Consider the following 27492-nt stretch of genomic DNA (forward strand, 5'->3'; position numbering starts at 1 on the left):
GGCTTCTGTGATGGCTTGGAGTTGGCTTTGGATGGTTGGCCTGACAAGCTCAGTCCTTCTGGCCAAGAGATCAAGGCCTGGTTGTGGTCAGATGCCAGATACTGGCAAATGCTCCTGAAACACTTCCTAAGTACCCTGGTTCTCCGTTTCTGCCCCCCCCCCAACCCCAAAGCATCCATGCTTGCATTTTCTTTTCTCTTTAAATATTTTGCAACAGGAGCAATTCCTTCCCAAAGAAAAGTACAGAAAAGATAATGAGCCTATTGCTTCGATTCCTAGGAATAAGTCCATGATTCTCCCCTGCAGTGGTATCAAAGAAAATAACCCAGTGGGTCTAAGAGGAAATGGCTTCATTGGTTCAGCAGGGATAGCATTGCCTCTGCGTAAGTTTTGAGAATATGCCAGCTAGTGCCGATTCTCGTGGTTAATCCGTATACTGTGGTACCTCGGGTTACAGACGCTTCAGGTTACAGATGCTTCAGTTACAGACTCCGCTAACCCAGAAAAAGTACTTCAGGTTAAGAACTTTGCTTCAGGATGAGAACAGAAATCATGGCGCGGTGGCGGCTGGAGGTCCCATTAGCTAAAGTGGTACCTCAGGTTAAGAACAGTTTCAGGTTAAGAACGGAGCTCCAGAACGAATTAAGTTCTTAACTAGAGGTACCACTGTATTGCTGTTTTGGTTGATATGCAGTTCAACTGGAAGGGCTGGGTTTAAGGCATAAATTCTTCCTTGATAGTCATTGGTGATGAGGAAACCAGGTTGGTAGTGCTGCTGCAGATGCCTCCAATGGGACCAGGGGTGCCAACTGCTGGAGGAGTCGGTGTGGTTGTGCTGGCAGGCTGGGTCTGCTGCTGCATCTTCTTCTTGTTCACCTTCCTCTCCTTTGCTCTGCGGTTCTGGAACCAGATTTTCACCTGCAGAGACAAACGCAGAAGGTGGTAAAGGCCATACAGAATATAAAGGAGGAAGATGGGAGAGAAAGAGGATTGAGATGGATGCACAGGACAAGACCATCTTCACTGTGAGTCCAGGAAGACCTGCTCCCTGTCTTGTCAGCCTTTTTCACCTGGCCTGGGACAGCGGAGCCCTGACTGACTCCATCTACAAAAGCTCAGGCTGCTGAAAAGACTCTTGGGCTGTGCATAGGGGGTTTTGTTCAGGTGTGTGTGCTGTTATTGATACTAATCTTTATTAGTATTAAGTGTTATTAGTGTTATTGATCCTATATTTTTAAATGCATTATGACTTATGTTGAAATTGTTCAATTTGGTTGTGTCCTTTTTGGTGTTTTATTTATCGCTTATGACTACTTTTGTTATGTTTGTAATTATGTGATTTCTTTCATGGTGTCAGCTGCCTTGAGCGTGGTTTGAACTATGGAAAGTGGCATACAAATAAAATGATGTGTGTATGTACTGTGGGTATGAGATGGTTCAAGTTACAGAAAGAAGACGAATGAGGGGACAGGCAAAGTAAAAGAATATATAGTGGCCAAGGAGAGGCAGAGATGAAAAGGAATTGGGAGGAGGAAGAGCATGGCATGATTCAGAGCAGAGGCAAAATGGATTCAGAACTGTAAGAATTCATTTAGGTTGTTGTTGCTGTTTTCTAATGCCCCTAATAGTCTGCAATCAGATACCTTTCTGGGGACTTCCAATCTTCTGTGTCATTTTTATGTTCCACATAGTAATAGCTGAGCATTAAGGTTTCTTGCTGAGAACTATTCAGTCATAGTCAAACAGTGAGGAGGAAAGTGGGACCTACACTGAGGCAGGTGAATGATGCCAATGATATAAAGGGCTCACCACCTGAGCACTTTTTCCTTGGCCCATCACTGCCCACCAACCTGGACCACCTAACCAAAAAACAGTTATGGAAGTATCTAGCCTACATTTGATATATGCCAAGCAAGACAGAAGATAACCAACCATGAAGCACATTCACAGCCTGATCCTATACATACAAACATAAGCCACTGTATTCAGTGGGGTCAATTTCCAAGGTAAGTGTGTATAAGATTGCAGTGCTTATCCTCAACATTTGCACTGGCATCTGTGCCTGAGATGCTCATTGTAGTGCTTTACGTTTTGTGATGGTTTGTGATCCTGCTACATCAGGGGCGAGGAGCTTGTTGTTGCTGGATTCCCAATTCCCGCCACTGCTGAACATTGGCTATGCTAGCTGGGGCTGATCGGAGTTGGGAGTCCAGCAGGTCCCCCCACTCCTGTGCAAGACCCTTCTGTACCAACCTGCCGCTCGGTGAGTCCCAGCGTTGCTGCCAATTCTGCTTTCCGCCGGATGGTGATGTAGTGGCTGTAGTGGAATTCCTTCTCTAGTTCCAAGCGCTGGTGGTCTGTGTAGACAACACGATACTTGTCTTTCGTTCTGGTCTTCCCTAATAAACAGCAAACAGTAAGACACTGAATTAGCAGAAGGGATGTGGGAAATGTATTGCCATAACCGCCTTGTGGTCGTCTGATGAAGGGAAGTACATTAATTTAATTTAAACAACAACATTGAAGAAAGCAGCAATGGGAAAAGGAGGAGGAGGAGGAGGACAGGAGAGGCAGGGAATGGCAAAGTGGTAATCTGGTGGAGGATGGCAGGAGCGGTAGTGGAGGTGGAATGATGTTTCGCTGAGTTAAAATTCGTATTTCATGTTGTGCCTTTTAAAACTTCTAGCTATAGATTTTTCTTAAAGTTACAGGAAGTGCATTCTCAAATGTACGCTTTTTTGTACTTTGGCCAAGTGTTAAGATACATATCAGTTCCAGTTCTTCAGTGGTACACCACGCAGATTTCTCTGATTGCCAGTGTTGACATTTCTTCATCCTAGTGTTCCATTCTTCAGAGGTATTCAGGCCTCCCATTTAACAGCAGCACGTTCTTAGCAGCTGAAGTCGCTCCCTTGATGTGCCCTGTTTTGCTCTTACTTGATGTTCACATAGTTGAGGTGTGACCTAGCAATTGCCACTGGCATCGGAAGTAGTGTTGTTCCTGAGCCCCAATTCACTTTTACAAAGAAACCCCTGTCTATAAGGAGTGCGCTAAGAGACATTTCCACATCGTACGCGCCCTTTCCTTCCCCGTAATGGCAGCAAGTGTCCATTTCCCAAGAGAGAAATGCAAACAGAGGGCAAAACCCTGAGAGGGGATTACATATTGTGGAATTTGCACAAGTCAGGCTAGCTTGTACATTATTTAAAACAGCACAAAAGGTGTGTGCCACCCGGTGTGTGTTTTGTGTTGTTGCCATCTAGAAACCCTTGTGAGCAACAAAACAGCTGTACAAGTGGAACTGGTAACAAAACGTAGCCATGTGCAGTGCTCCTGTTTAGGGTTCCAGTCCAGGCATTGTTCTCATCCACGATATTCTATCCAATTCTCCCTCTCACTCAGTTTTCTGTTTTCCTCCATCTCTCTTCTGCAGCTGTCAGTCAGCAATTGTTGTGGCCCCTGTGCGTATTTTGCTCTCACTGGGCTGCTTTAAGGTTCCCACCCTCTTAGGGTCTCCCTCCCCTTTCTTATTTATTTCTGTAGATCTGCTGGTACTTCCCCTTTTGTGCATGGATGGTGCCAGGTAGTTTGCATAAGGATCAACATTCACCCCTAAAAGAAGAGGCAGTAATTTCAAGAATGGAAGCAATTCATATATTTAATTAACCACTGCAGGTTCTCTCAAGCACCCTGTTCAATTTGTTAGCATTCAAGATGAATTTAATTTCAATCCACCAGAAATGAACTGAGCAGAGTTCTCTGTGGGCAGCCTGACATTCACATCAGCTATCCAACTTGGACCCCTGCAGACTAATTATGAGTCATGTACAGTGGAGCTCTTGTGCATAGTGGAGTAGGGAACAAAAATGTAAATGAGGCTCTATAATCTTGCAACAGTCCTCACAATTACACCACTGCATTATTCCAGAGGCTTGGAAGCCCCATGAGGGAACTATGGGGTTTGTGGGCTCTACGGTGACACAGTTCATGAGTACCGTATGACCATTTGACTCTCAACAGCAAATAAATAAATTCTGTCCAAAACGTCAGGCAGGACCATTTAAGATATCAACATCCCTTTGAATAGGAATCTCAGTCCACTGAACAGGAACCAGTCCAGAGAAGAGCAGGTGTCTGTTAGCTGTCTTTTCCTTAACTTTTGCCAATAAGATTGGCATTGAAACAAGCACCCAGCGGGTGAGAAATCCAGAGCATTTGCTCATTAATTTTAATGCCTGGGATCAACATCAGTTGTCAGTGAGAATTCTGCCTGGCAATTGCAATTGCTTATCTCCAGCTGCTCACCAGATGTAGAGCACCAGATTTTGGCCCTGGTGCTGCTGAAGTATAATTGCAAAAGTAGGCCAAATTCTGTTCTGAGTATAAACAGGAAGCATTGACTTCAATTCAGGAGGAGGAGAAGAAGAAGAAGAGGAGGAGGAGGAGTTTGGATTTGTTATCCCGCCTTTCACTCCCCTTAAGGAGTCTCAAAGCGGCTAACAATCTCCTTTCCCTTCCTTCCCCACAACAAACACTCTGTGAGGTGAGTGAGGCTGAGAGACTTCAGAGAAATGTGACTAGCCCAAGGTCACCCAGCAGCTGCATGTGGAGGAGCAGAGACGCGAACCCGGTTCACCAGATTACGAGACTACCGCTCTTAACCACTACACCACACTGGCTTTCAATAGTTATTACAGCATTTTATTTACATACTAATCCAGACAGTCAAGTGAGCAGGATGGGAGGGACAATGACTGTCTGAGAACTACTGTACCACATTGGCTCTCACTGGCTTTCTGCGATGTGCCTCTCCACACAAGTACTTCTCGTGATGCCTGCATAAATGCCATGTTGCTGTGTGCCCACTGCTGAAACAAGTATGGATTACGCTGGCCTCCATGATTCACAACAGGCCCTAGGGGATTCACCAGAGGTGTAGCTGGGGGGGGGGTGCACTGGGTGCCACTCATCCAGGGGGCGGGACTTACCACGGGGCCTGCAGCATGCCCGAGCCATGTGTCTCTCCTGGGAGAGATGCCGCGTCATGCCTGGATGTTGCACGCAACAGCGCCCATCCAGGCATCACAAAAACATTGTGACGTCATGCGTGACACCGTCGTCATGATGTTGCGCACACACGACCAGCCCTCCATCTTATTCCTGAGTCGGTGCCTCTGTCTTAGAGAGTGCAAGCACCTTCACATTCCCTCCCAGTGAAGCTGTTCTTGCAAGGGAATCGTATGCCCCCTATAGCCAGCCCCAGCCAGTAATCTTGCTGCAGCTTTTTGAGCTGGTTGAAGTTTCTGATCACTTTTCAAAGGCAGCCCCCCAGCCCCACATAGAGCACAGTGCAGTAATCCAAACGGGATGGAGGAAAAAGATGCAGAGGAAAAGAAAGGTGTCCAAAACCCACCTAAGAATGAGAAAACTTAGTGGAGGTTGACTCACAACCCGCCAACACACTCAGCTACAGTCCATCTATATTACCACATTCTGAAATATGTTCCCTCCTCTGGCCCATTTGATGGGCATCTCACTAGAACATTTACAACGCTCTTCATGACTTTGTCTTTCAATTTCAAACATTTCATGAATTTAAATAGGATTTTTACCTCCCCATCCCAGCCCCCAATTAACTGGAGAAACACAAGGTCTGCGTTCTTGTTTTGTCGTTAATTACTCATACTTGATAACTAATTTTTTGTAATCTATTTTATCAGCCAGCCAAATAGGATTAACAGTCCATCCCATGCATATAGAAAATCAGTGGGTTTAGGCATGTCTAACTTTGCATAGGATCAGGCTGTTAAGTAGTGTCAAATAATCTGAATATTCAGTCACTCAAAGGAACTAGAAGGAAGCAGGAGAGTATTAAAGAGGAGTCCACAAACAATACAGCCTATATATTATTTCATTCTGGGTTGCCAACATGGTGCCCATGGGCACAACAACACCCTGGAGGACTTCCCCTGATGCCTGTGAAAGCTCTTAATCCCCTCCCCCGTCTCACTGCACTATCTTTATTAAGTAGCCAGAGTGGTTATCTTCCCTCACCCTCCTAAAAACTACATAGCACTGAAGGAGGAAGTTGAAAGAGTGGCACTCTTTGCCACTTCTTTCAGCTCTATGTGCTTTCCGAGGCTCAGACTGGCTCCTGGGCAGCTTAACAGGAAGCAGAGTAACCAAGAGGGAAAGAGAGGAAGCAGGGAGGCAAAGAGGAAAACTGGAGTGATTTGGGAGATTTGAGTGTAGCTGAGAGGAGAAAATGTTGTGCAGAGTCGAGAGAAAGGGTGAAGTGTGACAAAGAGTGAGAGGAGGTGCACGTGCCACACACAAAATCAGATCCAGTAAAATTGATCCTCCTGAAATTTCATAATCTTAATGGGTTCACACATATCCCAAGCCACCATCAAATCATGGATCATGTTTGTATCCATTGGAAACCCCCTACAGATCCACTGTTTTCCAGCACTGCCATGACACAAAATCATGGCTCTGAGACACGGATCCTTATTTACTCTAATTTTTCAAGGGATCCCCTGAAAACCACCATTAAACCATGTCACACATTCTGCAAGTTCAAGAGGATCCATTTTAATTCTACTGCACCTGACTTTTACTCAGACCGCTTATGAAAGCAAAGAATATGCGCATGCGTACACAGAGGGGGAGAAATAACCAGAGGGGTGTTGCCCATGGCGCTTTCAACATTCAAAATGTGCCTGTGGCCCCTAAAAGGTTGGCAACCCCTGGCTTAGCTGCATTACTCATCCATGTCAATAATTAGCAAATATGTGTAGAGCACAGAAATGCGGATGATTCATAAACAGAAGAAAAAATGACTGAGTGGAGAGTGAACACAATTACTATATCAGTTCCAAGTTATCAGATGGGTTTGTAGGGAGAGGGCTATTAGGAAAGAAGGGAAAATGTAAAATCTATCAGCTACAATTTTCGAATTCTGACGTACAGGCATTTCCCACTCGTGCACGATCAGCACACGCGCAACTGCTGACACACACACTATTTTCAGTGCTGAAAGGGGGCAGGGGGGGAAGGGACTTAAGAACATCCCACTGATGCGCACAGTGGCTGGGAACAGAACGCCCCACGAAAGTGGGAATTCCCCTGTATTAGTGAAATGTGTGTTGACCAGAAAGCATGACAGATCGGTAGTTTAGATACAAAAGACAACTATACCTAAATCATTTCATGTGACAGGTTTCTGTGTTCTTGCTTCAACAGGCAACTCCCCATTCATACACAGTCGAGTCATGTGTGACTGCCCACATTGCCGCAAACCCAGAAATGGCACCTAAGGAGGCAAAAACAGTTCCCAAAAGAGTGCAAAAATGGCAAAAATGACGTAACCCCTGCGTAAATAGGGAGTTGCCTGTGTCATTTGAAATGATTATTAAAGAGAAAGACAGAAATGATGGGCTTCTGAACACCTGTTATTTAGTAGTAGTAGTAGTAGTGGTGGTGGTAGTAGTAGTAGTAGTAGTATACTGCCCTTCAGCCAAAGATCACAGGGCAGTTTACAACATAAAAATACAAAATGAGAACACAAAATGCATAATGAAAACACAAACAACACCCCCCCCCCCGACAAACTCATTTAAAGGCCATAGAATGTTAATCAGCCAAAGGCCTGATTATAGAGTAATGATCTCACCTGGTGTCTAAAGAGATGTAATTATGGTGCCAGGCAAGCCACCTTGGGGAGAGCATTCTGCAAATGGGGAGGCCTGTTCTTGTGTTGCCACCCTCTGGACCTCTCATGCAGGAGACACACAAAGAATGGCCTCAGAGGATGATCTCAGGGTCCAGGTAGGCTCATACGGAGAGAGGAAGTCCAGAGCCTTTTAAGGCTTTGTAGCACTTTGAAATGGGCCTGGAAACTAACTGTTAGCCAGTGCAGTCTGGCCAGGATCAGTGAAATTTGAAACCAGCAGTCGTAAGCATAATGTGTTTCAGTAATCTAACCTAGAGGTTACCAGAGCATAGATGACAAAAAAATAGGTTATCCCTGTCCATATAGGGGTGCAACTGGGCCATCAGTTGAAGCTGATGGAAGGTACTCTACACCACTGAGGCCACCTGAGCCCCAAGCTATGTACCTGCTCCTTCAGAGGGAGTGTAACCCCATCAATGTTAAACAGCATGACTTACAATTTTTAAAAATATCAATCCAACATTCCACTGCATGGTAATACTGCATTTCCTGCCAGATTTTATGTACTGTATTTTTCTGTGTATAACACCCCCCACGTATAAGACATCCCCCTATTTTTGGGTACCCCTTATTAAGGAAATGGGGGGAGATTGCCTGGAATTGTTGAGCTTTTTTGGGGGGGGCAGGTTGCCAACAATCACATATCCACCTGACCACCAATTGTACAAAACATTGTCTTATACACGGAAAAATACGGTATGTATCATCCATACATCAATTGATATTTTTTTTTCTAGTTTCCACCATGCTCAGTTGTCCATTAAGAGGATGTTCTGCTGGTAATATGGACAGTAAATATAGGCGTTACAGAACAGTTTGCCAGCCTCAGCAAAGCCATGCCCCATTATACATCGGCATTCACATCCCTTCTAAGGTTGACTGAAGAGTGTGTGCCTAGAATACTCCCCCCCACGCACACACCTTTTTTAAACAAAATATAATCTGCAATGGAAAAAATTAACAACATTTTTACATGCAGTTGTCGCAAATATATTGTTTATCTGAATGCAAACCCTCCCCATTTTGGCACTTCCTTCCTCCTCTGATGAGAAAGTGATAAGACCCACTCCTAAAATCTAGCTGGAGACAATTTGTCAGAAAATTCATATTTGAATAGGATTTAAGTTTTACTGATTCGAGCAGAACGTCAAACTTTGAGTGTCTTTAAAACTATTTTGTTTATTTGTTTGTTGTTTTTAAAAACCTGTTTTTAACCACTAGTTGCTATAGTTTGGTATTTTGCTTTCATATATTTGTAAATATTTTTAAAGCACTGTGCAAAAATACTTTTCCTTGCAAAAATATATATGTTTAATCATTTTTTATTCTGTAAAATTTTATCCATTCTTTCTGGTTTGGCCTGGTTTATAAAAGAAATGCACATTCCTCTTTAGCAATTTTTTGTTCTATTAAAATGTATTCATTCCTTTCTTTCTATTTTGGCCTGGTTTAGAAAAGAAAATTAACAATCTAATAACTGGTCTTGCGGGATGCACACATTCAGCTAAGACTCAATAGTGAAATATATTGGAATATCTAAAATTGTGACAGTGATTGTGAATTGGCTTTTTTCTTGTTTAGTAATGTAATTAATTTTTTAGGAAACTCTATCACCTTACCTTTGATATCTATGCTACTGAATTACTTCTACAGCTTTAGTTTTAGAGATAATGTGCTAATTTAAACATTATCAGTACAGTAGTACTATAACATAACAGTTTTAACAATATGTTAAAGGTAAGTAAACATTTATCAGTTTTAGAGTTAGACCCGTAAGTAGTAGCAGTTGCCAGGGCATTACCACATTCACCTCTACATAGTTTCAGCCTTATTTCAAACATTGTGATATATTGAAATATCGCGATGTTAAGCTGGTGAAATATTGTGATGTTGAAAACCAGATATCGCCCAGCCCTAATTCCTAACTTCAAAGGCAGCTCTCTTGCTATCTTTGCTTTCCAATTAACTCCTATTCTTTATTCATTAAACCACTTTTCCTGATAGTAGGCATTGAGCCCAATTGTCCAATTTTAATATTTGAAAACTTTATTGCCACCACCTGACTATCTTCTGATAAGAAGGGCTAACTTATTTTGAATTCCCGCCCCCATCTACAATCTTGTCACAATTATGGGAGGTAAATGACCTCCTTGATCAGCCCAAATAAACCTGTTAATGAGGCCAGAGGCAAGAAGTTCAAAATGGGGATCAAGGGGAGGCTAATGTCCGTATGGAGGGAAGGTATCGTTACTATTGTTAATGTGTAACCCTAATAGCGCTCAACTTAGCTATCATTAGATAAGGGAACTGCTTTAATATGCTACACGAACCATAAAAGGAATCACCTTTGAGTATGCACATGCATAGACGCACTGATACACATTCAGGTTTTTTACCTAAAACAATCAACACCTAAGAACTAATTTAGTCATGATCCAAGGATTTGTTCTGTATCATTTGCTATTCTGGGGCCAGGATTTATCCCAATTAATCTGCATAACCTAATCTACTATCTGCTGGCAAACTGTCCCCAAAGAAAACAAAAGGATTGTGTTAATGCCTGGAGCGGCACACCAGAGTATAAACCAATTACAGTATATCAATATCTGAACAGATCATGGACGTAAAAAAGAAATGGATTTACACCTGTGTTCAGCCAAACATTAGGGTCTTTTTTCACTCTGGTTAAATACACCCTCTTGTTAATGGTTTGCACACGTTTTCAACAGAATGCAAAACTGTTTGCAAGGTTGCAGGTGTGTCCCCTGACGTCTCATTGCTCCCTCACTCCACTCCAGTCATACTTATTGATTTGCAATATTTATGTACTCCCAAATAACAAAAGAGTATATTTAAACCATAAATGAAATTGATCAGTTGATGCGGAATGTGGATGAAGATTCACATCCTGGATTACGTACAAATGATACACATTCCACTGAAACTACTAATATCCACTTTCAGGTGAATATTCTGCATAGTGTTTAATGGTGTGTCCATTTGGATTACCATCCAGGTGTGCATGCCCATCCACATCTACACTCTGTCCCTACCTGGTCACTCATGATGCATCACCAGAACTGCTAGACTGGGGCAAAAGTCATGCCGCTCAATAGTGGTGGGCAATGAAGCTTCCAGCAAAGCATGGCAAGACAAGGGAGGGCAAGGCGGACATGTTATTTCCCTGTCACTCTAAACAGAAGTAGATGAGCTATCAATGGGTCAGAACAGGCATGGAAAAGGGCACAAAGGAGCTGGAGGGTAAAGATTTTCCATGAACCAGTTTTGTGCCTTCTGAAATAGCAGTTTTCACAAAGAAAAACCAATGTGAAATTTTGCCCAAAGTGGGAAGATTAATTCGATTTGTTAAAGTATTTCAGGAATCTGTGATTTTGAGTAAATAGCAACTCGGGGGGAGGGGAGACCACAAAAGGATTGCACATCTAAGACCAATGGCACCTCTTCTCAATATGGCAGCAGCACACAACCAACATGAAATAAATACACATGGCTGGTAGGATTCCAAGAATTGCTTGAGGCATTATCAAGGCGTTGCATAAGTTCCCGTGACATTGTTCTCTTGGAACAGCACGCGCTCACCATATCCAAGAACTATTTTCGAATTCCACTCAGTTTCAAGAATCCTTATCCATGCGGCATGGGGATGAGTCAGGCTGATAAGGAATCATTTTACTTCCAAATCTCTGTCAGTTCTGGGTAACTGGAGAAGCAACATGCGAAACAACTTTAGCTTAATGAAATCAAGTGAGTGTACAAACTTCCCAAGAGGAGATCACAACCGCTTTACTCCTCCCTGGTCCATTTTGCTGCCGGGCTGCTCTAGGCCAAGCTAAAGTCTGGCTTAGCCTACGTTTGGCCTATTAGTGTGTCATCCAAAGCAGGCCAATGTCATGTGCATGCAAGCTCACAATCTCTGACAATAAAAAAGCTGCGTTTTCTTAAAGACACAAGCTAAAATGTACTTACCGAAAACATCTCCAAACTAATGCATCAGACTGGGTGGCTTACAGTTTGTTTCAGACAGATTTTCTCATCAAGTGAGAAAGTTCCTTTCCAAGCTGAGGTTGGTATTCAACTAAGTTTTTCTCAAAACAGACACACTGAAATTTACTTAGACCTGTTCATTAAATCCAACAGGTCTATTCTCAGTAAAACCTACCTGACTACCACCCTAAGTGTGTCAGAAACAAGAAATGAAACTTATAGGGGCCACTATTCTTTTAGTCAAGTGATGATGGGAAAGGAAATACAGTGGTACCTCGGGTTACATATCCTTCAGGTTACAGACGCTTCAGGTTACAGACTCCGCTAACCCAGAAATAGTACCTCGGGTTATGACCTTTGCTTCAGGATGAGAACGGAAATCGTGCTCTGGCGGCGTGGCGGCAGCAGGAGGCCTCATTAGCTAAAGTGGTGCTTCAGGTTAAGAACAGCTTCAGGTTAAGAACAGACCTCTGGAACAAATTAAGTTCTTAACCTGAGGTGCCACTGTACCGGGGGTTTATCTAACCACAATATCCCAAATGCTAAATAATTTTAAAGAGCAGACTCCAAACAAATACAGTGATTACCATTATATTATTGCAATCCTATACACAGTTCCCCGGAAATAAGTCGCCTCAAATAAGCAGGCACAGATTCTCACTGTGGATAATATACTTTTCTTGTTAAACTGTGCTCTGAGGTGTTAGGTTATACAGCAACAAAAAGGGACGGATGTGTGGAAAAAGTAATAAGTAGATTTCATTTGGAGATGAGAGAATATTCTTAGCCATTCAGCAGAATATTCAACAGTGGGGCCCTAAAACAAGTGGATTATGGCTTTGCAGTATAATTAGTAATTACCTGAGCACCTTTGTGTGAAAAGCCTGCCAGATCTGCTCCCTGTGCTAGTACCTTTGAAACACAACGCCTCTCCAACCAGAACAAGTGCTCCCTTATTTCATAACCCACAGGAACAGCCATCTTCTCAGCTGTGAAACCTAAAATAGCAGTGAAGCTGCCTGGCATAATGAGCAAGGTTGGCATACTTTCTAAACTGTGCCACAACAGGAGCTAAAACTCTTGCTTCTGTGTACCTGGTTACCTAGAAGAAGACAGGAGTGTGCGTGCAGATTATTCACCACAGAGGCGGAAAGATGCAGAATGTTTGAGTACAGGACACTATTTAATCCAGCAAGCAGTGTAGGGGGGGGGGGGGGAGTGCCATAATTTATGAAATGGTTGCCGTGGAGTAAAGGGATTCTTTTTTTAAAAAACAAGATTAGACATCACAGAATTCCATAATAGGACCAAACTAGGCATAAAGTAGCAAATACATGTCTCTCAGCAAGCTTCAATTTTATTTTAATGCCGTCTCAGGGGCTCTGAATTTGATTGCAGCAGTGGCTGTGGTGGACTGGGGTTGTCTGCTTAATCTTCTCTCGGTAGGACGTTTTCCTGATCAAAATGTCGCTCTCCCAAGCTGCCTTTCACCACACCACAGAGTTCTTGTTTTCCTGTTCTCCCCTTGATTCTACCCATCCCCCTCAGTCTTGGAGTGGAATTGGTTTTATCTCAGCTCAGGCTTGTGGATGCTGACTCACCAGGTGACTATCTAGGTGTCCAGCATCTAGATTAGGCAGGATTGTTTTAGGAGCCAGAGCTAATTTGGACAATAGCTTTCCCTTGCATAGCTACAGAAACAGCTTAGGGACCAGATAATCACCAAAACTGCCCACTCCCTTGTGGACCCACAGCTTTTAAGATCAGTCTCACAGGTCCTGCTCTCATGGCCATCTATACATCAGCGCAGGTTGGAGGTGACATCAAAACTGTGGAGCGACTTCACAGTGAAGATCCATCAGGTTGCCTCTCTGCCATTCATTAGACTAGTCTTCTCCAATGTGGTGCCATTCAGATGCTTTGAGCTACAGCTCCCATCAGCCCAAGGTGCCACAGTGCAGCTGGTGTTGCAGTCCATAACATCTGAATGGCAGCAGGTTGGTGAAGGCTGCTTTAAATGATCCGCTAATTTTTTAGTTTTGTACTTCTGCCTTTTAAGCTGTTTTCACCTTTGTCATTTTCACTCTGTGTAATAGATTTAGGCTGCAATCATAAGTCTCCGAAGTCTCCCCCCCCCCCCCATCTCTGCTGCGCAAGGCCAGGGCAGAATCATAGAAGCACAGGATTGTGGAGTTTGAAGGGACCCCAGAGGGTCATTTAGCACAACCCGCTGCAATGCAGAAATCTCAGCTAGATAATACATGCCATCCAACTTCTGCTTTAAAACCTCCAAGGAAGGTCCGCTCCACTGTCGAACCACTCTTACTGAGAAAAAGTTCTTCCTGGTGGTGGCAGGGGGCAGGTAGATTGCTGTGCCAGTGTGGAATGAAAACAGCAATCCTTTGCACACCTACTTGAAAGTAAGCCTTATTGTTTCCAAGGAAATATGCATCAAGCAATGCTTGAACTGTTCTTGTTAATATAATGATGCAAGTCATGAGATATATACACATTATATGTAAAAAGAGAATGAGATCTGCTTTCCTACAATTTAAAAGCTGGTTTTATTCCAGTATAAATCCTTTTAAGGCTTTTATTTTTGGCAGATGTATCTTCCACCACTGGAGTCCCTTAATGTCCATTCAGATCTCTAATTTTAGTGCATTCAATGTACAATGCACATTATAAATACAGTTATACCTTGGGTTACAGATGCTTCAGGTTGTGCGTTTTTGGGTTGCGCACTGCGCCAAACCTGGAAGTAGCAGAATGGGTTACTTCCAGGTTTTGGCACTTGCGCATGCGCAGAAGCGCTAAATCACGTTTTGCGCATGCACAGAACCGCCGAATCGCAACCCGCGCATGCGCAGACACAGTGCTGCGGGGTGTGAATGCTGTGGGTTGCGAACGTGCCTTTCACAACCTGAGTGTCCACTGTATCGGTTAAATATACAGACATATTTAAAGGGAGGCTGCTATTCTCTGGATCTTCAAAGAAACCATACCTTAAGGACTGTATGTACCTTGGACAAAGGACTGGCTGCTCAACAAATCTCATATGAGGTCAGCAGCATGCTGTGGTTAATAATTTAAGAAAGACTTGTGTGTGTACGTGCATGGTTGTGTGTACATATAGCATGCCTCTATATGTATCTCTGCATGGAGAAGAGAAGCTATCAGTTTCAGGTATTTGACAGTGATGTGTTCCATATTGAAAACAAACCCCAAAAGTTTTCTCATGCTGAAAAATCCACAATGAAGTCACACATAGGAATTACACACAGAGATGAAAAGCCTTTCTGCTAAAGACTCCACAAAGGCTCTAATGTGAAATCTACAGCAGTATTTTCAGACTGAAACACACTCATCTCCTAGGATTTGAGTGAATTTTAAACTCCTTCCCATAACAGAAACAGAAGTATTTCTGAGAATATTTATTTAGACTCTAATCAACTGTTTTTCTGCAACTTGGAAACATTGGCTTGTCACTGCATTCAAATCCTCGTTTCACCATCCATTGCAACCACTGTGACAAAATGACAATAGCCAAGCTTGAATATCTAGCAACAAAATATTGGGACTCATTGTTTTGAAAAAGGTACTGAACCAGAGTGGAAATTATGCCACATTACTACTTATATGAAGGGCGAGTTTCAAAGCTCACATATAAAACATGGGCAATGAACTATTCATAGACTATTTATTTACAAAGGTGGGTTGAAAATAAAATCACAAGGAAGTCTGTGAAAAATTGCAAAGAAGTGCAAGACTTTCACACATAGGTTGTGAACATCTTCTGCAGAGGAAAAGAGCAACATTTAGCAATGACTATAGCTTTGGCATTTGTTTTGTTGTCCAAATAAAACAATATTCCAAACAACATTATAGGCACGATCCAGCAAGTTAGTTGCAATGGCAAGTCCAGTTAATTTCAGTAAAATGTTACTCAATACTGTTTTGCTGCAATGTGCCTCTGGAGTATCTCCTTTCTCTAGCCCCACAGTCTCAATATGAATCACCAGCAGCGTAGATCAGTTGTCAGTGCCCAGGGCCTGTGGGCATGCACGGGTGGGAGGCAGCCGCCCAGCCCTCAACACCAATGCTGCCGGAGCGACCTCAGCCCCACCAGGGCAAAGCAGGGCTGTGCTGAGCCGCCTGCCTGCCTGGGCAGGGCTAGAGATGTAAAATTTCTGGAAATTTTGAAGCCATGGGGGGGAAATATTTTTTTTTTTTTCGGAAAAAAGGAAAATTTTGGAAAAATTGAAAAAAAGTTCAGTATGGAGTAGTTTTACAAATTGCATGAAACACCGTCTATATAAAAGTATTATGTTTGCAATAAAACAGGAAACCACCCCCCTTTCCATCAAAACCAACAAAAAAAGCAAGAAACAATCAACATAAATAATAATCAGATTTGCCCCTTAGCACCAACAGCAAATAAAATTAAGGTCCACCTCAATATTTAAGCTCCATAGAAGGTCTACCCTTTGAGTGGTGCTTTAAAAAAAACAAAACCCCAACAGAAGACACAACATATACATGCAGTTTATTCTATCTCATTTTCTGAACTACTGCTATCATTTTCCATTTCTTCTTCCTCTTCCTCTTTTGTCATTTTTCTCATGGACTTCTAAAAAACGGCTTTGGGGAAAAATGGGGAAAAAAACTGTCCCCCCCCCAATTTTCCCATCTCCCCCCCCAGGCCTTCCCATCTCTACTTGAGGACAGCCGGGGTAAAGCAGAAGGCAATTTTTGTGCATGCCAGGCCCAGAAGGAACCAACATCCAGTTACTGAATAGTATGTTGTACTAAGGCTCAAACTCTGTTTGAAAGGAAAAGGAGGTAGGTGTGTGTGTGTGTGTGTGTGTGTGTGTGTGTGTGTGTGTGTGTGTTTTAAATTGAATTTGTTATTATATATTATAAACCGCATGATGGTAAGAGAGCTTCTAAACAGTTTACAAAAATATACAACAGAACATTAAAATGATTGATAAAACACAGTTAAAAGCAGGTATTTGTTGTTGTTGTTGTTTAGTCATTTAGTTGTGTCTGACTCTTCGTGACCCCATGGACCAGAGCACGCCAGGCACTTCTGTCCTCCACTGCCTCCCGCAGTTTAGACAAACTCATGCTGGTAGCTTCGAGAACACTATCCAACCATCTTGTCCTCTGTCGTCCCCTTCTCCTTGTGCCCTTCATCTTTCCCAACATCAGAGTCTTTTCCAGGGAGTCTTCTCTTCTCATGAGGTGGCCAAAGTATTGGAGCCTCAGCTTCACGATCTGTCCTTCCAGTGAGCACTCAGGGCTGATTTCTTTAAGAATGGATAGGTTTGATCTTCTTGCAGTCCATGGGACTCTCAAGAGTCTCCTCCAGCACCATAATTCAAAAGCATCAATTCTTCAGCGATCAGCCTTCTTTATGGTCCAGCTTTCACTTCCATACATCACTACTGAGAAAACCATAGCTTTTACTATACGGACCTTTGTTGGCAAGGTGATGTCTCTACTTTTTAAGATGCTGTCTAGGTTTGTCATTGCTTTTCTCCCAAGAAGCAGGGGTCTTTTAATTTTGTGGCTGCTGTCACCATCTGCAGTGATCATGGAGCCCAAGAAAGTAAAATCTCTCACTGCCTCCATTTCTTCTCCTTCTATTTGCCAGGAGGTGATGGGACCAGTGGCCATGATCTTCGTTTTTTTGATGTTGAGCTTCAGACCATATTTTGCGCTCTCCTCTTTCACCCTCAATAAAAGGTTTTTTAATTCCTCCTCACTTTCTGCCATCAAGGTTGTGTCATCTGCATATCTGAGGTTGTTGATATTTCTTCCGGCAATCTTAATTCCGGCTAGGGATTCATCCAGCCCAGCCTTTTGCATGATGAATTCTGCATATAAGTTAAATAAGCTTGGAGACAAGCAGGTATTTAAGAGTATTCAAAAGATGATTAAAGTCAGCAGTGGTTAAAAGGAAGTAAATTGCATGCAGCTTCTACGTGTTCAGATGGACTGGCCCTAACAAAAATGTTTTGAGCAGTTGCCGGAAAGAGTATAGTGAGGGCACCTGCCTGGTGTCAGTCGGCTAGGGCTCAAGTGTGGTGCTGGAAGGCCTGGGGGGGGGAATAGAAAAATGGGGGGGGGGATCATGTTATTTTCTGTTTTTTTTTCAGGAAAAATTGGGGGGAAAGGGTGTGGAATCTTCAAACTATATCCAACTATTCCCCCCCCCATTTTTCTGGGGGAGAACGGCTTTGGAAAAAATGGGGGAAAACCCCTGTTTTTTACCCCAATTTTTCCAGGCCTTCCCATCTCTAGGCAGGGGGGAGCCCAGTCTGTGGGTGAAGAGGAGCACTGGGCTGGGCTGGGCTGCATTGGGGGTGCCTAAATGGGGGCGCTTGGTTTTCGCCCCCTCGAATATTGTGCTCCCAAGGCCATGGCCCCCTGGCACCCCCCACACTACACCCCTGTAAATCACTATTAGTGGTTTGTTTAAAAGCTAATGATCTTCGTCATTACATATAGTTTAGGTTTGAGTTCTACTGTGTGCATAAAAAAAATTAAGGAGTGCAGTTTCAAAATGTTTATGGATGCAGTGTTGCTCTTGAAGTCTCATGTGATGTTCGTGCCATTGTGCTAAAGTTTGCTGCTATTCTAATTTTTGGCCAGTCACCTATACCTTGGCAAACTATTGTAGCCCACTCTACACATGCTGTCTTTAAAGAACGTTCAGAAGCTGTAGCTTGTGTAGAATACGGTAGCTTGCTTAAAAATAAGATCACTTACTTCCATTGTCCCATTGCTTTTTGGCATCAAGTGAGGTTTTTATTTATTTATTTAAAAAGGCATCTCCTGGCCGCTGAGTCTTTTTAGAATTATTGCTGCTGAGTGGATAGTATAAAATTCGCTGACATTCAGCATCAACTATTTTTATTCTTATTTCATTAAGTGTTCTCGTGATTTGATAAAGTTACATTATGTTTGATACTCTTAGATTGTTGTTAATCATGAAAGGTGCTGTTCCTCTTAGCGGTACGTGGTCTTAAAATGCCACAAACAAGCAAATGAAAGCTGGCCCAACTCCTAACGCTGCTAATGATGCATAAACTACGTGTGCCTATATATCTGTTTAGTTTCAAGCACAAGGTGTTTGAGCTGGCTTAGATGAAATTGCTCCTGCTTAAATAATTGGTATGCTCAATATCACAAGCTGGAAATGTGTGCTTGGTTATAAGCAAACAAAATGACCTAAATCCCTATCCAACTAAACACTAAACAAGTGGATATAAATTCCACTAAAATCAATAGATCTAAGTCCTGTTGATCAGGGTGTGAGACGCTTTTAATAATTTCATTCATGATATCTTGAACACTAAATCATATCATCTAAAAGTCCCTTTTTCTCCCAGGTTCTCCAAGATTTAATAACACCACTACATTATTTTCCAGCAGCTCTCAGGATACATCCCAGTAGCGATTTATTCAATAAGGAGCTGAGAAGGAGCCTTTAATATAGCCATCTAGCATTATGATTTATAACATGCATAATTAAACTTTTGATATTTTTAAGGCAAATGCATACTCCAGTTGCAGCATGATGCCAGCCATTAATCAATTCAAACTGATTGTTTGGTTCGTATCATTTCATTTAAGAGTTTTATTTGCTCTCTATGTTAATCTTATTCCTGAGCAGGTTACTCCTTTGTTTATTCAAAATGCTTTAAAATGATTACAGATTTTAAATAATATTATTACCTAATATAATGTACATAGGACAGCACCTGTATACGAAGTGCCTTACTTGCACTGGCCAAAATGAAATGAAAGGGTTTGCACTTTCAGAAGAATTAGATTATTCCAATCTATGTGCGTTAACAGTTTTTCTATATGTGTACAAGTATTTTCTCATTATGATTCAATTATATCATTTCCACATCCGATGCTTTCAATAGTTAAGAGATCTTCAGGCTGTTTTACTGTAATTGCCTTACAACCAGGGCTTTTTTTTTTCAACTGGAGCTCACCTCCAGTTTTTACAGTTTTTACAGTTATGTCAAAAATTACTGATTTGGTTATACTATTAGAAATACATTGACAGATAATTATGAAATTATTGTGAGGTTTAATAAGTTAACTGTTTAGATTTGGACAACTTTTCTGCTGCACTTTATTGGAAGGAGAAAAATAATCATTTCCTTAATAACAATTTAAACAATTTATTTAACTAAAACAATATTATGGCATATGTATCCATGTTTGTTAACTGATGTGGTTAAACGATTTAAAGAAAAAAATAGACTGAGTTTTAGCACACATGAAAAACTTAAAACAAATCCTTATTTCCTGATGAATAGCCTTTGGACTATAATGTAACTTAAATAGAAAACTATCTTTAGAAAGATTTTTCCTCCAAAAGCATTTTATTTTAAAAATCCAATTTAAATTAAAAAATCTGATTTAAATTTTTTTAATCCAATTTTTTATTTTTTTAATAAATAATAATTGTTTTTTATTCACCCTGATTTATGATATTTTATATAAAACAATTTTCATAATAATATACAAGTATATATTTTCCTTTCAGTGTTATAACTGAAATGTGTATGAATTCTTTGGTAGTTTATTATTTAATTTTTTTTTAATTTTGTTTATTTGTATTCAAGGAGAGAATAAGTTTCTCATAATCCAATCCAACCAGATCATTTAATTTATTTAGAAATGTTTTTGAGATTTTATTTTATCTTAATGCAACTCTGTTGTGTAACATTTTAAGTAAAATCTAGTTACAATGTTTTTGTTTCCCACCATCACAAAATAAGACACCTTCTTTGCTGCCCCAGGACCTCAAAATACCAACTGGCTCCAGTTTTGATAAACTGAAGGTGATACCAAGCCTTTGATGAGTTCTAAGCAGAACTAGATTGTAATCCTTTCCTGGTTAAAAAAGGCTCTCAAGTTAACCACACAGATAACAAATGTGTGATTCTTTCAGTACCAGTTCTCTTATGTTTTCTATTCTACAGACCCTTTGGGAAGTAAACAAATCAAAAAGATGAAAGTTCGAGGCCCTTAAAGTGTTACAATGAATCGACATAACCAATCAGAAAACTAGCAAAAAGACATCACTATTAAGCTACCATTCTCTAAATGGTTTATTAAAATCTAAGGCATTATAAAAACATTAAGGAATTTAAATCTAAGGCATTATAAAAACATTAAACATGTCATCTAACGGCCGTATTTTATTACTATATTCTGCAATGCCGTGGCTGTTACAAGCATATATCAAAAGCCCATTAGATGTTGCACAAAACAAAAATAGCGGAAACCTAGTGCCATTCTGGGTCTACCAACTATCAAAAACACAGACAAATTAAAACTCTACCTCGTGAAACTTAGTAAATGCAGCCCAAACATTGGGGAAAGCATTCTGGAAAAGGATCAGGGTTTCCAGGCATAATTGTCCCACAAAACTGGGTCCTACTGCTCCTTTTAAAGAAGGTGTATCATTCACCTGCCCCATGCACCTTATTATGAAAAAGGTCACACAAATATTTCATTCCTCAGTCGTGCACCTACATTACTTTCCCATTGGTTGCAATTCATTCTGTGCAAAATAGTCATATGTTACAGTTGCCTAAAGTCACCACTAATACATGAAGAAGTATTTGTGCAAACAAGCCATGCAAGTCAATGGTTGTGTTTGGTTATCACGATAAACACAGAGTATTGGTTATTAAACTGGCTTGTTTTAACAGCCACGGGTTCAAAGCCATGTCCTAAACCTGGCTAATCTAAAACCAAAGCAGAAGTTTCTGATCTGCTAGTGGAGTGGGAAAGCTCTTGCGGTGTGTGTGTGTGTGTGTGTGTGTGTGTTATTCTCATAACTGTAAACCATGAATTAACATTATGTCAGAATGCAAATAATATCCAGCAGAAATGAAGCTCAACAACCCAGTGCAGATAGTATGTGGGAAAGGAATACCTCATCTAATACAATGCATTTCTGACTCTTTATTCATCACACAATTTACGCGCGTTAGCATTTCCATAATTTGTCCACACTTTTCATATAACTGGCTGCTACGGTAGGGCATTCACATTATCGTGAGGCAAAGAGAAAATAGGCAAATAAATCAACTGCAATGACTATGGTAGGGAATACAGGGTTCAGCTCAATTCAGAAGCCTGATAATGTGCATGTTTATTGTTTTTAAAATATTGTGCATCCTTCCTCCCTAAGAGCCGTGTACATTAAAAACAATATGAAATAAAGACAAGTTATAGAAAACAGTAAAACTCCCAGCAGCCCCCAAAATTAAGAGGTCTCAAAACCTTTATTAAAATGAAATGTTTTAACTGTCCTATTGAACACAAGCAGTGAAGGAACCATAGAGAGGAATGGGTCAGTGCCTTTGGCTGTTAACCAGAAGGCTGGTGGTCTGTGCCCATCAAGGGATGGCTGTGGGAGGAATTTCTGCATTGCAGGGGGTTAGACTAGATGACCCTTGGGGTCTCTTCTAACTCTACAATTCTAGGATTCTATCTCATGAAGAAGAGTGTTTCAGAGGGCAGGAACCACCACAGAAAATGCCCTTTTGTGCATTGTCGTGTGGGGTGGAGGAAAAAATATTTTTGAATGGATTTAGGCACAGAATCTGGCTTTTCTGACCCAATCAAGTATTCGATCACGTCTTGAATGCAAAAGTTTATGTCAGAACCTCTCATGCATTTTCATGTTTTTTAAAAAACCTGGATAATTATATGCAAAATTATACATCTATTATACATATATGTATATCTAGTATATAAAAGAAGCACCATTTTCTCCTATATAAGTACAGTATTAAAACATAAGTATTATTCTGTTATATGCATTGCTGCATGTATCTCTATGTGAGCACTACCATAAGAAACCTGGAATGTATATGCATATAGTATTATGCATATAAAATGCTAGAATGTTTCTATTTTTAGCAGAGCCGGTTTAAAAAAAAAACCTTGCTTGTCACTGAGATCAAGGAGCAAGGCAGGAATTAGGGGGGGGGGGATAATATCTCTGGATAAGGTTGACATAAAGATTTTCAGAAAATTTCATCCCTAATTGTTTTCTTAGGAATAGCTGAAGGGACAGTGAGAAAGCCGTATGTGGAAGGTCTCGATTCTCAGCAGGATGGTATCGAGGAAGATGGTCTTTCAGATAACCTTGTCCCTAGGGCTTTATTGGTCAACGAGAACTCTGAATTGTGCTGGGAGACAAATGGGCAGCCAATGCAGAATGCAGTTGGGTAACATAAGCACTATATCTCACCTGCATAAGAAATCTGGTGGCAGCATTCTGATCCAACTGTGCGGAATGTTCTGAATGGTCTTCAAAGGTAGCCCTATATTCAGCATGTTAAAATAATCAAGGCAAGATGGCGTGGATCATCACAGCCAAATTTTAAGTTTTCTAAAAAGGATGTGGATGGCGCAGAAATCTTATTCATGCAAAGATGGTTCTAGCCATGTCCAAGATTTGAAAATCCAGGTCTAAGACTCAGTCCAAAATTACCCCAAATAGCATGCCCCTTCAATGCCAGTGAACCTCCAAACCGAGATCCTGCCTACTGATCAGAAGAACTAGTTTTGGTTTCTGTTTGTTAGCCCTTATCCAGCCCAACATGGACATCAAACACTGGATTGCCTCTTTGCAATCTTAGATTTCATATTATTCATTGTTGTGGTTTGGGAAGATTGGCTTGAGAATGTGTAGATAACTCAATCTCAGAGCAGGAGAGGCCTTGGCAGAATTCACTCCTTTCCCCTCACTGCCACTCAGAGAAGCAGAATAAGCAGAGATCAATTTTTATAGTTAATGCAGGCTGCATAAACTGGTTTGTTTTTTTCTTGGTGCACCAGGATTTGGCTCTATTTTAAGTACAGTCTGCCAGGGCAGCCAGACAGTAAGTTTATAATATGACAAAATTTCAGTCTTCTCTTACAGATCCCCATTTCAGCAGTGACTCATGCAGTGGTGGCCTTTCATACTGCAGTACTCTCCAGAGGCACTTGCAATGTACATGTTCTAAAAATACTGCTAGAAAATGACCAAATATTTGATTTCCCCGCCTGTTTTACATTTGGGTCTGATATGCATGAATGACAGATCCCTGAACCTGTGTGTCTGACCACCCACTCACACAAATGGAAGCTGCTGTGATTTTCTTGTAGTTTCTCCATCCTTGCTAAAGAAAAAAAAATGAAGTTCCTATAGGATCTAGGTCTAAGGGTGTACATTTCCAGGGTTCAGTCTATTTGACCATATACTCAATTAGAAAGGTTACTAATCTAATTCACTGCAAGCAATGAGACTGATCACCTTCACATACCTTCAAGACTTAACTCAAAAATGTATTTTTGAAGGCGATGGGTCCCTCACCCCTGCTTAGGCCTGTCTAGAAAAGCATGCAAGTTGTAAACTGTGTGTATGGTTCCAGTCTCAAGAGAAAACACCAACTAAAATACATCCCCACCCCTAATTCTGTGCTTTAGTTCAACTCTCATATGCAAATATTAAATCAGCACTGGTTCAGTCCAAGGTGAGATGCCTTCCAAAATTTTGTGATGCATGAATTCACTGAACAAAACCAATATAGACATCTGGAGATGAACAGATTTTCCTAGAATCTATAAAGTACAGGAGAATTAACACAGTTAGGATATCTTTCAGGGAAATAGTCCAGGATCTACTCTCCAGAAGAGGGGGGCAAACCATCTCCTAAGGGGAATACTGACTTTTCTGAGACCTTCCCAGCCAGCCCACTTCATTGTACTTTTCTTTAGCAACCTATTTAAGGAAACCAGGAGTCTCTGAATATCATTGTATTATAACAGCCTGCTCAACTCCTAAATGATTCAACATCGACTTTGGTGCATACTTAGGATTGCCATCACAATACCACAAAACAGTACGTACGCATTATCCCTCACTAAAAAGGCTGTAGAGGGGTAAGTAAAACAGTATGGGGACAGACACCATTCCTGGAAAACATAGCCTTGTCAGATGGCAGAAAAGTAGTCACTATTGTTGCGGATGAATCCATGAATCATGGCCCAAGGTGATGATGGTGTTTAAAGTCATTGTGCTTGCTTCAGATGTTGCAAAGGAGGTGCATCTTCATATGACCAGACCAGGTTTTCATTTCCCACTTACCCATTCATTCATTCCATTCAAAAATCATGAAGTTTGATGGCATGATTGTGACTTGGGCCACTTGGGCCCAAGTGAAGGCAATTTTTCTGATCAGCAAAATCATTCTTTAGAAGGAATAAAGATGGTGGACTAAAACCAAAATAAAACCCACTACTTTGTTTTATTTTTAAATAACAAGTTTGATGTTTAAAAGTTTTGCTGATTTCAAGGAAACTCCTGCTTAAATCTCTCTCGCTGAAATCAAGTCTGGCAAGGTTGGGCCTATGGTATATAAAACGTGGTTCAAACCCGAATTGAGCGACACATTTCCAAACCTGAAGGATTTTCAATGCCAAATTTCCAGCTGAAGCAGAGATTATGGAAAACAAGCTTTCACCTATTATGCCAGCGCCTATTTGTGAGATGCTGAAGTATTGCATCACGCTGCTTGGCTTAAATGAAGAGACACCAGTACAACTCGCTGCTCACATTCAGCCGACGAAAGGAAAGCGGCGCGGGCGAAGAAAGGCCTCTCCTCGGTGCGAGTCTGGCCCTTCTGCGCGGGAGCGAGCGGAGGCCTGTTGCACGCCAGCGGCGGGCTTGTTTGCCCGGCCCGAAGTGGAGCCGGGCAGGAAGCAGAAAGTGCCTGCAGATGCTGCCCCCACTTCAAAGGGCGCCAGGAGCCCCCGCTTCCCAGCCCCCCAAGCTGAGGACAATGGAAGCCGCTGGGCGCCCCGCTGCGCGCAGGGCCGCTGCCTATCTGCATGACAAAGGGGGCACGCTTGTAAATTTGCCCTGGGCTTGAGGGAGGCGCTCGCAGGCCCTTTCATGAACCAGCTCCTCGTCCAGGCCGCCTTTGAACTGGGCAGCGCCGCGGGGTCTTTCCCCGGCATGTTCATTTGCGTTTCCCTGGGGAGAGACTTCCACTTTCCCACCCGGCAGCAAGCCCGGCCCTTTAAAATCCCGACCCCGCGTAGAGTTCAAGAGTTCAGCGCCATCACGAAGCCGGCTGCTGGAGAGCTCCCGGGTGGGCGCGAACACGCGAGGGGGACGAAAAGCTCCCGTCGAGGGGAGGCCCGCCTTCCCGGCAAGGCAATATAGGCAACGAGGAGGAATTATGGACTTGGCGGGAAAGTTCGCTCTCGCCGCTCGCACCCTTTCCCCCTCATAGAAACGCAGGGAAGAGATTTAAAAGTCCATTCATTTCAGCGGCTCTACTCGGAGTATGGCTGACGCTGGATGAGAACCACATTCCCTCCGACACGTTCCAGCGTTGGCTTAGCACTTGGACGGCCAGGGTCCAGATCCTTGCTCAGCCGTGAAACTTACTGGGTGGCGCTCATCCTAACTTACCTCGCAGGGTTGTAGCGAGGATGAAACTGGATGGAAGAGAACCAACCAAGTATGTCACCTTGAGCTCCTTGGAGAAAGGTGGCATATATAAATGCCATACATGCATACATACATGTGGTGCGTTGCTTGACCACGCCACATACATAATTCCCACCTGTAAAAAAAAGTACCCCAAAATTTACAATTTGCATCCCATTTTTTCGCTGTGAGTCAAGGTGGATTTGTGACATTTTGAAACGCCAAATCATGTTTTAAAAGGAAACTGAGACACAAGCATGCAGTGAGCAGAATGTCAGATTTGGACAGCGGAGATCCAATGCCCAGCCATGAGGTTCGCTCTGGGAACACAGCTGTTGGTGAGGATAGTTAAATTATTATGTAATCTATTGTCAACAGGTATCTATATTCTTGTCCGTTCCCCACCTTTTGTCCCTTTAAATTCCTTTCAACACTGAATGCAAGTTTGCATTTAATTGTACATTTTGTAATTCTGCAGAAGTTCCATCTATTTTGATAAATTACACAGTTACAAATCTTTGTTTGCCCAATCATCAGCAGAAAGGTTAAAACGATAGGCTACTCCTATTATGTCATGTGGACATAAACACTATAAAGAGATGACCTGTCCTCCACCCCACCTACACAAGTACGGCCTCTGTAAAACTACATACTATGTGAAATCAGTTCATTTGATTGCAAACCATGCGTCATATTTCTTTAAAAATACTCCCAGTGTAACTCTATCCTTGACTACTCACATAAGACCAATTTAGTTCAACAGAGCTTATTTCTAGGTAAGTGATAAAGAGTCGCTGCTTTAACAGCATTAGAAGAACACTTTGCACATGATGAAATGCATTCTGGCCTGTGAAAGCTTTATGTGACAATAAATGTGTTAGTTATACCCAATTTATTGTCACATAAGCAGTCACACTTCAAAAAGAGCCACTGAACTCTTTATTATTTTAACATCTTAATATCACCATAAGTAGCTCATTCTTGTACAACACCTGTTTTTCACAGAAAATCACATAGTTCTACCCACAATCCTACCCTACCCTACAGATCCATCATTCTCACATACTCTTGCCTTAATTAAGTACATATAAATAACACTCAGTGGTTTCATACTTGCACTCACTAAAATGGATTAGAGTATAAACACAAGAATTGAAAGGTGGGAATCTACCTTTTTACCACTGATTATGAATAAAACAATATGATTACAGACAG

At 41.8% G+C, this 27492-nt stretch overlaps 1 protein-coding gene and 1 long non-coding RNA gene across 2 annotated transcripts in view; both read right to left on the reverse strand.

Annotated features, from left to right (window-relative positions):
- Window positions 1-642: 642 nt before the first annotated feature.
- The window catches only part of CDX1 (caudal type homeobox 1), a 30125-nt gene continuing 3275 nt past the window's right edge, over window positions 643-27492 (reverse strand). Inside the window, exons 2-3 of the mRNA XM_083424454.1 lie at window positions 2254-2399; window positions 643-918 (exon numbers count right to left, since the gene is read on the reverse strand). Of these exons, the coding sequence (XP_083280580.1) occupies window positions 715-918; window positions 2254-2399 (350 nt within the window). The 3' untranslated portion in view covers window positions 643-714. The remainder of the gene's footprint in view (window positions 919-2253; window positions 2400-27492) is intronic.
- On the reverse strand, window positions 20020-24668 carry LOC310670015. The gene is made up of 2 exons (XR_014507480.1): window positions 24100-24668; window positions 20020-24040 (listed from the first exon to the last, which is right to left on the reverse strand). It is a non-coding gene; the product is annotated as an uncharacterized lncRNA (long non-coding RNA).

The sequence above is a fragment of the Podarcis tiliguerta genome, assembly GCF_965153285.1.
Source record: "Podarcis tiliguerta genome assembly, chromosome: 2".
NCBI lineage: Eukaryota > Metazoa > Chordata > Lepidosauria > Squamata > Lacertidae > Podarcis > Podarcis tiliguerta.